General features: G+C 40.7%; 1 protein-coding gene across 1 annotated transcript in view; it reads left to right on the top strand.

The window, feature by feature from the left end:
- The first annotated feature begins 3,153 nt into the window (after nt 1-3,153).
- Nucleotides 3,154-15,016, top strand: part of LOC139695214 (uncharacterized) — a 31,582-nt gene continuing 19,719 nt past the window's right edge. The window contains exons 1-2 of the mRNA XM_071593899.1: nt 3,154-3,168; nt 5,068-5,154. Of these exons, the coding sequence (XP_071450000.1) occupies nt 3,154-3,168; nt 5,068-5,154 (102 nt within the window). The remainder of the gene's footprint in view (nt 3,169-5,067; nt 5,155-15,016) is intronic.

The raw sequence follows: 15,016 nt of genomic DNA, 5'->3' as shown, positions 1-15,016 counted from the left end.
ATGTAGGTGTAGATGTAGAAGTAAATTAGAATTCATCATATCAGACGACTACAACTTACCCTAGGAGTGAAAAAACGAAGATGCAGAGAAGCCGTAACGTATTTCCGTAGGTGAGTGAATATATCTCAGCACTAGACATAATGTGGTGTGTAGTCAGAAAGCAACAAAGTTCAAACGATCTGAAAGCTAACAAATAACACAGATTAATCAAAAATGTTTGCCAATATTATTCGCCAAGAGCAAAAATACAGCCCCAGCCACACACCCTTCATAGTTACTAACTTCCTGCCCAATAGCACCACACCGGTGGTCCTCCAGCCCCCTTACAGTCCCGACTAGCCTCTGTGTGACTTGTTTATTTCCATGACTAAGGAGAGAGAGAGCTGAAATGAATGTATTGGGAGGCCGTGGAAAACATCGAAAATATATTACAACGGTCCTGAAAGAGACATTTCTGTCGAGGAGTGTTTGATGGTCTTCTTAGGCGTGACAGACCTGTCTACGCAAGTATATTATTGATGTAGGGGGAGAGTATTTTAAAGAATAATCAGGATTTGTACAAGTGCGTATATAAATAAGTCTATTTTCCGTGGGAAATGAATTAAATCATGCGTAGTACTTTAACAATGGAGCATATATAACTGTTGAAAGAGATAGGTATACGTGAGCAAGCAAAACAAAATAAAAAACACTGAGAATTAGTGATTGTTGAGCCATCCTGGGAGCAGGCGCTCGTCGTGCCAAGTTTCCCGTCGACCCACGCCCTCCCTGGGATTCTCCCGACGGCGGTCACTCGCCCTTTCACCGCTGCCCCTGGGAGTGAAGAGGGGGACGAGGAAACAGGAAGGGAGAAAGAGCGGTAGGGTAGCTGGACGAGGAAAAGCAGGGGAGGGCGTGTAGAAGAAGGCGACTGGCCGAGCAGGAAGGATTGCTAGCGGTGGCATGAATGGGGGCAGGCGGGCCGCACGGGAGGGGGCGTGGGTGGCCCACCATTGCCGTCCCTCTCCGACGGAGACGATTACGGAAAATCTCGTCACGAGCGTAACAGCAGCTCCCAAAACTTATTCAACGATTGCGATTAACTCATTTACGCACGGGCGAATGCGAATATTAAAAGGAAACCTACACCTATATATCCAGTTGTCGAATTTAAATGAACTGTGGAAGGAATCATGATGTCCGCCAAAAATGTTTTCAACACTCTTGAGACTTGCTTTAAAACCTTTTCTGATTTTCTTTTGTGAAAATCAGTAACAATTACGACTGAATTCAAAACAGTCAATCACCTGAAGCTAATAAAACTTCTAATGACGAATGGGTATTTCGGTACATATTAGTTGATGAAAACTATATTAGACCTCCTTTCGAGCAATAAAATGCATTCTGCCCGTAATATGAGATAAATAGAGAAAACTGTACATTGAACAAAACGAAAGCATGGATTAGGCCCTTCAGTAAGTATTAAGTAAGTAGAGGCAGGTTACTATGGCAACATAGAGCGGCTGGGCTAGTGAAAAGACGTCACAAATAAGCTAGTAGTGCCACAACACTTTTTGAATAATTAGAATGGGGCCACTGGTTGAAATTAGGCTTAAATACAGGTTAAATTTACTCCATAAGTTTGAGGCAGGTTACTTATCTGAAGACGATAAGGTACTGGCCCCCACTTACTATGGTAGATCAAATCACGTACGCAAAATTAGGGAGATTATTAGTAGGGATTTAAAATTTTGTTTTTTCCTCGAACCATTGGAGATCATTATAGACATGGCAGCAATCTCTAATGAGGTAATTATATTCAGTAGTGTATATACGATATTTGTCGATATGTTGCACGTTTTTCCGGCATATTATTCTTTTAAATTAATAAACCTACCTTTTTATCATTTCTATTGCATGATTTGAAAGTACGTATCCTGTTATCAACTATTGTTGCATTAAGTACTTCCTTTCGTGTTTGATTAAGGTTTGTGGAGTGCACGGAAAAAATAATAATTGCTTAGAGGTAACATGATTTAGTTTTTTGTGTGGTTTTTTTCTAGTTATCAGGTGGTGACCTAACGCCCCCCGCCACACGCCCTTGCGGCGGCTTGTGGGGTATTGTGTGGATGTAAATGTACGTAATAAAAATTTTGTATCTCCATTTACAAAACACTCCACAGGTGGCTGCAAGGATATCTGACTCGCAAAGTTGGTCACCTGCAAAAAAATATAATTGCACGTGTTAAACCTTTAACAGGAATATTTTTCAGACTTAAAAATAATAATTAGCTAAATTTTCTTGGTAATTAAAATATGTGGTTTATAAGTACTCGTTCGGACGCAGACTTTCCCCTAAATTAAAGTGAAAATCAAAGAGGGGTGAAATGTGAAAGACTGATTCGCAACGTGTGGCAGGGTAAAAGCAGGTGCCTCGCCATTCCAAGAGCACATTTTGCTTCGCATAGCCAAATCCTTCTAAACCCACCTGGACCGCGTAACTGATCCCCATTGGTGGTAAAGAAGCGAGAATATGCTCTCCGGGGTGGGAGGTGACTTCGATTGGCGGTGGGCGTTGGGAGTCACGGGGGAAGAGCGAGGGAGGAGTCAGTGCGTCCATGGAAAAGGGGAGGGAGGCGAATGGGAGGGGGTGCGGGCGTGAAAGGGGGCGAGGGTAGGGATATGATGCTATATAAGCTTTCTGGCACACCAAAATCGGCGGATTCTCGATTAAGTGAGGGAGTACTGCCGGACGTTTTAGTCTCCGTGGGTAGTTTATCACAGGCGTTGAAATCTCTCCGTGAAACAAAACCGGTTGCGTCACGAATTTGAGTTTGTTTCATCCAAAAAAAGTATCAAAGGGAGAGCAGGGAGTTCCTACAAAGTGAAACGCAGGGGGGAAAGGTGAGAGGGATTTGACGGTGAGGGGAAAAGTTGTGGCTGGAAGAAAAGGGAAAGGATTAGCGGCGGACGCGGAAATGTGAATCGGTCGGTCAATGGTGGTGGATCTGCCGACGGTGTAGAACACTGGGTGAAAGGGAGTTGATTCGCTCGTGTGGACCGCTCCTCGGATACGGGACTACCTAAGGAGTTGCCCTCCACAGCTCCCTACACTCGCCCGTCGGCAGCGCTCTTCACGCAGTCAAGGCAGGCGCCCATAGTTGGCGGCGAGACATGGCCAACCTCAAGGTAAGGTAGAACCAGCCAGCCGGTCGGCTGGATAACTGTTGACGCGCGACGACCTTGTGAAAAACTGGACCATCCTCGGGCGGAGTGGTCCAAGCAACAACTGCCTCCATCTCATTCCCTTAGCTTTGGTCAAATCTCATTCCCCCTGATACCGCAATAATCGCAAAATGAGCATTTCAAGGTAAAATAGTGCTATTAATCAGATACGTCGCGGTTTCAAAAGTTAAATCAAGGATTTGACTTGGTTTGGATAAAAATGTAAATCATTACTGTAGCTGAAAATGTATATGCATTAATAAAAAGTGTACCATTGGTGAAAGAGGGCACAACTTTTCCAAATGGAATTTTTTTTATTACTACCTAGGTTTCGTTACAACGTAACATCTTCAGAATTTTCCCCTAAAGATGCTATGTTATCTTAAGTTGATACGCTGTAACGAAACCTGGGTCGTAATAAAAATAATTCTTTGTGAAAAAGTAGTGTCTTATTTCATCATGTAGGATATCTACCATTTTACGACTGAAACTTAGTTATTTATTAAGTGTACAAATCACTACGTGAGTGAGCCATAAATTTCTGATTGGGCTATTAAACGTTAAGTTTATCCTGATTTAAATGAAATTCCCCTAAAAATTTAAATTTTATGGGTTTTACGAATAGGAGAGTGCGTACGCATTAGATTAGGTGAGTGTGTGGGTTCGAATAAAACTGTGATCGCATATATCTTTGCAAAACTTTGAGCAATCCAATGGTCGTGGCAGTAAAATTTTGCACATCAAAAGTGGAAATTTAAATATACATTTCATTACGACTTTTAAAAATATATATAGGGCATTTCACGAGATGTTTTTCGTACGCTACGCGTTCTCGTATAAGTAAAAGCATGTTCCTCACGTTTTTCCTATATCATTAATGCTAACTAACATTTTAGTAATAATATAACTAAGAAATCTCGTGAAAATATTCAACGATAAAATTTGGCAGCTAATAAGTTATTGAAATACTCTTATGTAAATAAATTCCGTAATCGATATTAATAATAAGTTTTCAAAATCTTAAAATCCCCTTTCTAACTCATTAATTAGAGAATTTACTTAGCATTAGATTTACCTCATAAAATCTTCGATAGTTATTATAACAATGTTTGGCTCTAAAAGTACGTCATGAATGGCAAAATATTACCTCTTTTCGTTCTCTGCCTGGCAATCGGTGAGAAGTGTTATTTGTAACACAAATATTGTTTTCAAATACTCCTGATTGTATGTGTTCAACCAAGCATTCTCACACAATCGTTGAGTGGTTTACTCGTTAGTTGAATTGTTGAGCCAAAAAGAAGAAATAATAATGTTTACTTTGTCCTGCATGAGTTAATTTTCAACATCTATAGTTAATAAAACATATGAGAGTTCAGTAAAAGTTCTATTATGTATGATGTTCTTTCCATGTTTTAACAATAAAATTCATGACTAGTACAAAAAAATGCAATATTACCTCAGTTTATATGCTAAGTAAATTTAAAAATCGATAATGGATTAGCAAATCAATTAAAAATTGAACATGTAAATGATTATATACCAAATTCTATCTCAAGAGGAAATAAAATTGAGCAAGATATGCATACCATTGAATGGTGAAAAACCTAAATAAACACATATTTAAACAGTTCATCAAGGTGAGAATTATTAACTGGTCACAATTTACATGAAAATTTTAAATATGTGACAATGACAGCAATAATAGATGAGAATGAATATTATGTGCAATATACAATTTAAAATGAAATTGATTTCAATATGAAATCGGTGATAAAATAAATATCGCGTGGAATTGGGCAAGAAATGATACAAATTTTGAATCAGCGCTAAACAAATGCCTCATTCCATCTCTTTTCTTTTCAGTTGGTTCTAGTAGCCGCCGCATTGGTGGCCACATGCCGATCAGTAAAGCCTCCCGGATTCGTCGAGAGGCCGTCAGTGCGTGACAAGGTGAGTGCTCTCCATGTTCAACCGCATTGAAAACAATTGCGCGCGTTAACGGCTCCAACAATTTCAAAATCTAACAATACTCCAGATAAAGACACAATTCGAAAGCTATGTGCCTTTATTAAAGGCTAACAATGTGAACAGAAGCTTAGCAACAAGTCCTGTCGTATTTGAGACAATTCCTCCTGAAATGGCACATCTGAATATGAGGAGACATGTAAGTTACTGTGATGGTACTCTGCTTCTGGCAAATATGCAACCTGTCCGATAGGAATAACAAAAGAACACGACCGTACCTCAGGTACAGCGAAGGGTAGCGAGCGGAGGTCATCCTCAACAGTGATCATAAATTAACTCAAACCATGCCAAAAATACAATAAAAGACGACCTAAAAGGCATATTTGGTAGGCTTATGAAAGTATTATTATTTACACAATTGCGTTGCAATTAGGCGATTTTCCTGGTGGCAACGGTCAAGTTTGGCCACAGCTCTTACAACGAAAATTACATACGGACACCTGATAAGAGACAAAATATTTTTACATACAATGGCACTTCCACATCACATACAAACAAACTTCCACATCACATACAAAATGCCGTCCACATCACATACAAACAATATTTTCATATCCACAATGAAGTTTATTACCCAGTGGCTGCTTTACTGGACTATTATGAAAGCAATGCGCATGATTTCATTGTGAAGCCACTATCCATGGCAGCGCAGTAAAACCGGTTGGCAAATGTGATGGGGGAGTCTTGCCCGTTTAACGCAGGCGGTTGTTAGTCTGCTCCAAGCAGTCCGAGTGGTAAGACCGAGTGAAGTGCGTTTTTCGACTATGCATGTAACACGGCGCGATGGAGCTTCGATGGAGGTCCAGCTCCACCAAAGCAATGCCCCCGGCAACACGCCCTTCACCGTTTCCAACCTCATGGCCCGAAGCACCAACCCAGTGGTCCCCCAGCCACTGTCCAGTCCCGACTTGGCTCCGTGCGACATTTTTTTGTTACCCTGACTCGAGAAAGAGCTAAAGGGAAACTGTTGCGAGACCCTGAGGAAAACATGCATACAACGTGCCAGAGAGATATTCCCGTCGAGGAGTTTCAGTGTGCCTTCTAGGCGTAGCAGACCCGCCTCCGCAATCGTGTCGTCGCAGGGGGAGAGTATTTTGAAAAATTTAAATCACTTCAACGATGACATAAATCAATAAATCTATATCTCCCAATGAATGCGCATTACTTTTATAGTGGACCCTGTTAGTCTATAGTTTAAACATATATATTCACTAAAAAATATTTTGCCTCAAAGTTCAGTCGTTCGAAAGTCTTCTTCATTGCAGGGATATAGCCTTTTGAAGAGTCATGCAAAAAAAACCATTACCTATTCTTCCGGGATTCTTCCAAACCGCTAAGATTATGACGCAAGGGATGTGAAAGTGCGTTATGAATCAGTGAGTCATTAGATGGTAGGCCTAATGGATCAGGTTTATTGGATAGATGACTCGTTCCTTATTTAGAGGAGTTATTTCTCACAGCATGACATGATGTAACTAAGAGGAGGAAACGATTGCAAGGCTGATACCTGCACCATGCCTTTTTTAAGTAGGTCTTTTTAGTTAGAAACTCTCTTCCAATATTGTATCCTCATCTTAAAGAACAGAAAGTTTATTAATAAGGTAGCGGTGTCTCAGTACGATGAAAATTAACACGCCGACGAAATGTATAGCGAAGAGTCAATTTTTATATAAACAAATTCAAATTTGTAAGGTTGTTCATCATTTGCCAGATTATTTTCCGTTAAATTAATAAACTAATCCCGAAATGAATATTGAGATTCGGAACGTAAAGTACACAACATGACCCCAGAGCCCGAATACCGAAATCGCTGGTAATGTTTGGTGAATTTTTACTCAGAGTCTGAGGAAGTTACAATATTGTCGGAATTATGAATAGAATTTCTTGCTGCTCTAGTCACCGAGTAACTGTAGTAGAAAAAATAGCAAAAATGTCTGTCTTGTTGTAGATGAAGAAATTACTATGAATCATTACGTGATGACGATAATTTCGTGAAAGTGTAGAAAAAGCTATCCGAGTACTTTATATGAGCTCTCGTATCAGATGTATTATTTAATTTCAAAATAACCATCAGGGCATAGAGGTCATGCTACACATTTTTCACCAATTAAAAATATCTTATTTAGCTGAATAAGCTAAAATGTGTGATTTACTACCACACAAAATATTAAAATTGCCACCGTAGAGAAGGAACCTATATTTTCCAAATGAAACACCGCAGAAATCAACTTGTTTACCTCTGGGACTTAAAAAATTGGTCGAATTTTTTTCTCATTTCGCAGACATAGTCAGCAGAGATTTGTTGGTAATCCTGATACTTGTTTTCAATTTAAATGATCGCATTGCTACACTATCGTCCTATTTCGGTGAACATCATTAACTAATTCTAAGAAGCATATAACGAACAGTAGCCACTAACCAGTAACAATTGACAGTAGCCTTTAAGAAAAATGTTCAAATTCGTTCTCATTGAAAAAAAATACGCAACGCGACAATTTATTTTTCATCACACCGACGAACTTTAGCTTCATACGTATATATAAATAAATAAATAAATAAATATATAAATAAATAAATAAATAAATATATATATATATATATATATATATATATATATATATATATATATACATACATACATACCCTCCCCGAACTACAACCATGACGTGGTGGAAGGGCTATTGCTTTCCGATAACCCAAAAAATGTGCTGCCGGGAAAAATAATAATTGCTCCTTTTAGGGTCGTCACCCATGCCAGATAGGTCGAAGGTGTGAAACCAGACGAAAGGTAGTCCACGCAGCGTCTGTTCCTCAGTGAGGCGGCTGCAATGGCGTCTGACCCCAGTGGGGCGGCCAATTAGTGATGGTGTCACGTTAAAAACACAATTGAGGAAGGCAACGGGAAACCAACTCAATTACCATTCCCAAGATATAAATGATGGAAAAAAGAGAGATTTTGCGTCATGGCAACTACGAGGCACGGTCAAATCGGCCATTAGTCGTGCCCGGCAGCGTGGGGGGCAAGGCTTCCGCGGTCGTCATCCCACGACACCCTTGCAACGGAAAACCAGCAGCAGCAGGACAGAAGACGCAGGAGAAGAAGACCAAATTAGTTACAATAGGAACGTGGAATGTTAGGACAATGATGAGGACAGGGAAATTGGAGAATGTTAAGCGAGAGATGGAAAGGGGAAAAATAGATATTTTAGGTCTATGCGAGGTGAAATGGAAGGATTGCGGGGATTACTGAATTGACAATTATAGCCAACCATAAGGGAGAGGAGGTCGATAGGATATACCATCAGTGAGAGGACATAATCCGGTGTGTTCCCGCAGGGAAACATTTGAGAGTGATGGGGGATTGGAATGCGACGGTAGGCAAAGGAAGAGATAATGACGAGGTCGGGGACTACGGTTTAGGCACGAGGAATGACCGCGGGGAGAAAGCAGTTGAGTTTAGCAGGGAGCAGAGAGACAGGGGTTAGTCATCACCAACACTTGGTTTAGACACCACAAAAGACGCAGGTACACATGGAAAATGCCAGGTGACTCAAAAAGGTATCAGCTAGATTACATCCTGGTTAGACACAGGTTTAGGAACAGTGTAATAAATTCACACAGCTTCCCGGGAGCGGATGCGGACTCTGAATACAATTTATTTGTTGTGAAATGTAGCGCCCGTTTCAAAAAGATAAGGCAGGGGCGGCGAGTTAGAAAATGGAATGTAGAAGCATTAATTGGGTTGAAAAGGAAGGAATACACACAGGCGGTAGAGGAAATAATGGAGGATGGTAAAGGGCTTAGTACTATCGAAGAAAAATGGGAAAGGATGAAGAAAGGGTTATCGATAACCGCAAAAGACACTACTGGAACTGTTAACGCTGAATGGACTAGGAAACCATAGATCACGGATGAAATAATGACAAAGATGGATGAGCGGAGAAAATAGAATAATGTAAATACAGAGTTTGGCAAAATAAAGTACAAAAAATTAAACCATAAATTGAGTAGGACAGCCAATAGGGCAAGTGAAATATTGTGGAAGACGCACTAAGGGGATATGGAAAGTTTGCAGAGGAAGGGTGAAATTGGTGCGGTGTACAGCAAAGTGAAATATTTATCGGCAACAGTTAAGAGATAAGGCGGGTAAGATAATAGTTGACGCAGGAGGGATCCAAGAGATATGGAAGGAATATATAGAAGAACCCTATAGTGAAGGACTAACACCAACAAAGTTAGGAATCGAAAAGGAACATGACGTAGAGAAAGATAGCTTAGGTCAAGGCATACTCGACGATGAGATAGAAAGGCCAATAAGGGAAATGAAACTAAATAAGGCCATGGGGGTGGCTATCGTTCCAGCGGAACTTCTGAAAGTTTTTGGAAAATGTGGGAGGAAGAGGCTATATGAGCTGATGCGTAGTATCTATGAGGAATGGATCTGACCAAAAGACTTTGTAAGATCAGTGTTATTTCCTCTTCCGAAAAAGGTAAAAGCTACATCATGTGAGGACTACAGGACAATAAGTTTGATATCGCAAGCAGATAAAGATGTCCTCAGGATCATAAACAAAGGAAAAAGAGTAGGGCTAATGATTACTTGGGGGATGATCAGTTTGGGTTTAGGAAATGGAGAGGTACGCATGATGTAATTGCAGTAATGACATTTAAATCGACAGGAATATAGAACACAACCCGGAGGTATTGCCTGGTTCGTAGATTTCGAAAAAGCGTTTAACAGAGTGAATAAGGAAAAAGTAATGAGTATATTGCAGAAAATAGGAATAGATTGGAGGGAAAGGAGGCCAATCCGCAACCTGTACATGTCTCAGACTGCTCAGGTGCGGGTGGGAAACGGGGATCCCGGATAGGCATTGTTAAGAAGGGGTGTAAGGCAGGGTTGCCCATTATCACCGTTGCTGTTCAACCTGTATGCAGAGGAAATGATCAAAGAGGCATGGCACTCGAGGTAGGAATGAAAGTGGGCGGGGAATTCGTAAAATCAGTTAGGTTCGCTGATGACCAAGCGTTAGTTTGTCAGGCAGCCAAGGGGCTGCAAGCATTGCTTAGTGCATTAGAAATTCAGTGCGACAGGTATGGGATGATAATCAATATTAATAAAACAAAGGTTATGGGATTTTCTAGAAAGAAAAAGGCTAAGCTTAACATTAAAATAGGAGGGCAAAGACTGAGCAGGTAGAACAGTTTACGTATCTCGGTAGTGTTTTGGACCAACACGGTCAAAGTAGTAGGGACGTATGGGGAAAAATTGTGCTAGGCAAAGAAGCTTTCACAAGAAGGTGGGAGTTGATGACAGGGACGTTTAGTAAGGATGTTAAACAAAGACTCGGAAAAACTTTGATATGGAGCGTAGCTATGTACGGCGCGGAAACGTGGTCTCTGAAGCAGGAGGATAGTCGTAGATTGGAGGCTTTTGAAATGTGGGTGTAGAAAATAATGGAGAAGGTGAAATGAACCGAGAAAATAAGAAAGTAGGAAGTACTCGGTATGGTGGGCGAAGAGAATGGTTTTTTAGGAGAAATCCTACGGAGGCAGGAAAAGTGGCTGAAGGGGGTGTTGACCGGCAGCGGGATGTTAAAACTGTGATTGAGGGGAGAATGTTAGGCAAACGAGGAAAGGGAAGGAACAGGATAGGGATGTTGGACGGGATTAAGGGAGGAAGAAAGTACTCAGAGATGAAGAGGGACCTGATGTGGAGTAGGATGTTGAGTTTTTCTAGGGGTTACAAATTATTTAATTAGTAATAATGGGCATCCAAAAATCTACCTTGACCGGTAGATTACCTTATAATATATATATATATATATATATATATATATATATATATATATATATATATATATATATATAATGTATAACACTTAGCACTAGTGGACACAGACAAAAACACAGAAACACACAAAAAAAGAGACTCACTATTTTTCGAATTTTCGGTGGTCGTTGCCACCTTTATCAAGGAGGAGAGGGACAGAACTGAAGGGAATACGAGGGCTGGAGCGATGGATGGAAGGGGAAGGTGGGGAGGGAATTCCGAAGGGACGGGTTTGGAGGGGCAGCGTTAGAAGGGTGGGGAAAATGTAGAAGGTGATGGGGGTGGAAGGGGGATGAAAATATAATTAGAACATATTAATTAACATATATTGATTCCTGGCCAGTTCCAGGACTCCAAAAGCCAGAGTTTTTGGAGTCCTGGAACTGGCAAGGAATCAATATTAGGCACTAATTATCCTGTTCTAATTATATTTTCATCCCCCTTCCACCCCCATCACCTTCTACATTTTCCCCACCCTTCTAACGCTGCCCCTCCAAACCCGTCCCTTCGGAATTCCCTCCCCACCTTCCCCTTCCATCCATCGCTCCAGCCCTCGTATTCCCTTCAGTTATGTCCCTCTCCTCCTTGATAAAGGTGGCAACGACCACCGAAAATTCGAAAAATAGTGAGTCTCTTTTTTTGTGTGTTTCTGTGTTTTTGTCTGTGTCCACTAGTGCTAAGTGTTATACATTATTATTCACGTCCGTGAGTCTTTCAAAAAGTGTTATATATATATATATATATATATATATATATATATATATATAAATAAATATATATATATATATATATATATATATATATATATATATATATATATATTTATATATATATATACAGCTTTCAGCTTAAACATATGTGCCATAGTACGTATTAAGTATCTCATGTATCCCACTTACGCCACATTTATCCGCCGACGTTATTTGTACCTCATTTCCTCAGTTCTGGATGTCCACGACCCCAAGCACCGATAACCCGCCGACTCCTCTCTCATGCCCGCTTACAAAATTTCCGTCCTTGGGGGTGTACCGCGTCTTTAGACCCCTGCACCGCCTCCTTGTGGTTTCCTGACCCACTTAGTCCGCACGCGACAATTGCGGTATCACTTTTATGCCGTCCGCGAGCAAGGCTCGATCCCAGAAATTAAATACTGCTTAACTGGACGGTTCCCCGGAGTGCGATCCAATCGGCGGCATAGTCGGTCACTGCAATCCCACGGATTGCCGAAAGCAATACTCTCCGGTCGCCGTGGGGGTCAACCTTGGCATCGTCGCCATCCAGGTTGCACTGCGGTCTCAGTGGTCGGGGCGGAAACCAAAGCTGGGCGATGGAAAGCCCCATTGTCCGGTCTCACGGGGATTCGATTGGGCATAGAAAGGGGCGAGAGCGCCTGACCCACACCCGATTTCCACAACACCGTGCCCCATTCGTACCCGCGCAGTCTTTCAATTGCCATCACCGTTACGAGGAACGCCGCCTTTGCCACGTCCGCGGTGAGAGTGAAATAGGAATTTGTGTGTCGCGCCCCTCTCTCAGCTGTGAGGGAAAATGTGCCAATCGGTAAAAATAATTACTACATGAGAAATTGAGTGAGTCTATGCGGTATTTTATCTTTACCCTGCACTCTCCGGTACTGTTTTTTTTATATTTCCTACTTACAGGAAAGTGTTGAATCTATAATAAGGTAATCTCCCGTTTAAGGGAGGTTTGTATGGACACAACTACCAAAGAAATATTTATTGACTCCAAGCAAAACACAATCCCTCGACCTCCTTTACAACAAGTCCCTCTTCATCCCTGTGCCTTCCTGTACCTTCCCCCTTCATCCCGTCCAACACCCATATCTTGTCCCTGCCCTTTCCTCCGTTGCCTAAAATTCTCCCCTCAATAACAGTCTTCAACCTACACTGCCGAACACTACGCCTTCCATCCATTTTTCATACCTCCTAACAATTTTTCCCAGCAATCTCCTATCCTCCCAGATACCATAACTAACACTTCCTTATTTGTTTTTCTTCGGTCCATTTCACCTTTCTCAATCCTTAAATCTAGAAAAATAATAGCTTCTCAGCAAGCAAGAGTTCATTTTAAAAATCATAACATTTATACATTCATAAACAGTTATTAACATCCACCTGTTACAATGCTAAAGAATTCCACCTCTCGCTCTCTTCAATTCTCACCCTTTTCAAAGGAAGGAATGTTTTTAAGGGCAAAATTCAGGTTGAAGTTAGCAAGAAAAATAGCAAGTTCATACTGTCCTTTGTTGTATTTATATTATGAACCTTTTCTAACAGTTGGCATGCGTTCAGTTTAGTTATTTATTTTGTTTTCAATTTAGAAAACTTTGGAGGAGGAGAACACAAACATAGCTTTATTTTAATTTTATTCAATTGTTGCCGAAGTCAATGTAATTTGTAAAACTACATTCGACAACCTCCTTGCAGTTGACGTGGCACTAAAATTTGGGAATAATAAAGGATTGATAATTTTTTAATGGAATGAATGAATCAATTTCAACAGGCCGAAAGCAAAGGATTGTTATAAATGTAGCATTATCCCGCAAAGCAGGCGTCACAAGGGGATCCCACAAGCAGATTTTATCGGTCCGCTATTGTTCCTTTTGTACATTTATGACATCGGGTGTCAGATTTCGATTAAACTTCGTCCTTTGCCGACGACACAGTGACATATAGGGAAATATCCAGCCATAAAAATAGACTACCCAAGGCTAACGACCTAAATGTAAACTCCAAAAGTGACGCAATAAAGTAGAGCTGGAATTAAGTTTGAATGAATGTGTTTCAATACCTTTTTGTAGGAAAAGTACTTCTGAAGAAAACACCTGAACAGGAAACTAATATTACACGCGTGGAGTCAGTTATCGGTCCAATATGTTCTGGAGAATACACAATCGTGAAATTTGCGGAATAGCTAATAAAACGTTGGAATTCATAAAAATAATACTTTGGAATTGTAATGGAATTGTCAAGAAGCTTTGTTATTTACTGCGTACATTTGAGGCAGGTTACTTATCTATGGATGCTAAAGACTGACCCCACATTTACAATGGTAGATCACGAATATAAGATTAGAGAGATAGACTGCAAGACTGACAGGTTTAAAATGTCATTTTTCCAAGAACAATAAGAGACCAGAATGTTTGTAATCGAAATCCCCCACTAGTCGGCTTGACATAATAAGTATTAACCTTCAAGGTAGCGACTGCGCATGGTTATACTAGTATATTTACATATTATTTTTACAGGTTCCCCCAACTTCCCCCATCCATTTGGAAAACCCTAACCCCCCTCATCCCTTAACCTTTCCTACTGGTGCTGCACCCCCTGCCACACACCTTTTTGGTAAATCGCAGGGTATTGATCTAGATGTAGATGTAGATCTCGAAAGAAAAATCAGGGAGGCTAATTGTAGAACGGATAGTAATAAAATTTCTGGCTTTCTGCGAACTATTAGAGTTAATAACAGGAATTACAGCAATTGCATTGCATCAACATAATTGGTGGCGACTTTAACCTCCCTGGTATCGATTGGGACAGCAATATCGTTAAATATGGGACCCGTGTTCGCGAATCTTGCAATTGCTTAATAAAATTGGTTCAAAGAAACTCTCTCCATCAAGCAGTACGCATGCCCACCCGTGGAAAGAACTATTGGACCTATTTCTTACAAACTAGCCTGAACGTATTATTAGTGTATCAACTTCATTCTCTCTCTGGCCCTTAACCTTAGCGGACCTGCCTACTGAGTGCTCCTGATAACCGGTTTGACCCACCTGAGGCTACCTGCCTGCCAGCTTGATTCTCGGTGCTTTTGGTTTGAGTGAAGTGTAGTGTAGTGTCAACGTATACGTTGCTTCGTTTATATAGTTTTCGTTTTGTGTGTGGTTTGTTAACCGTAGTATGTGGTAGTAGTAATTTATTTTCGTGGATT

This window comes from Hetaerina americana, unplaced genomic scaffold (genome assembly GCF_022747635.1).
Source record: "Hetaerina americana unplaced genomic scaffold, ioHetAmer1.1.p SCAF_6, whole genome shotgun sequence".
Classification (NCBI taxonomy): Eukaryota; Metazoa; Arthropoda; class Insecta; order Odonata; family Calopterygidae; genus Hetaerina; species Hetaerina americana.
This window is presented reverse-complemented; position numbering and strand designations above follow the sequence as displayed.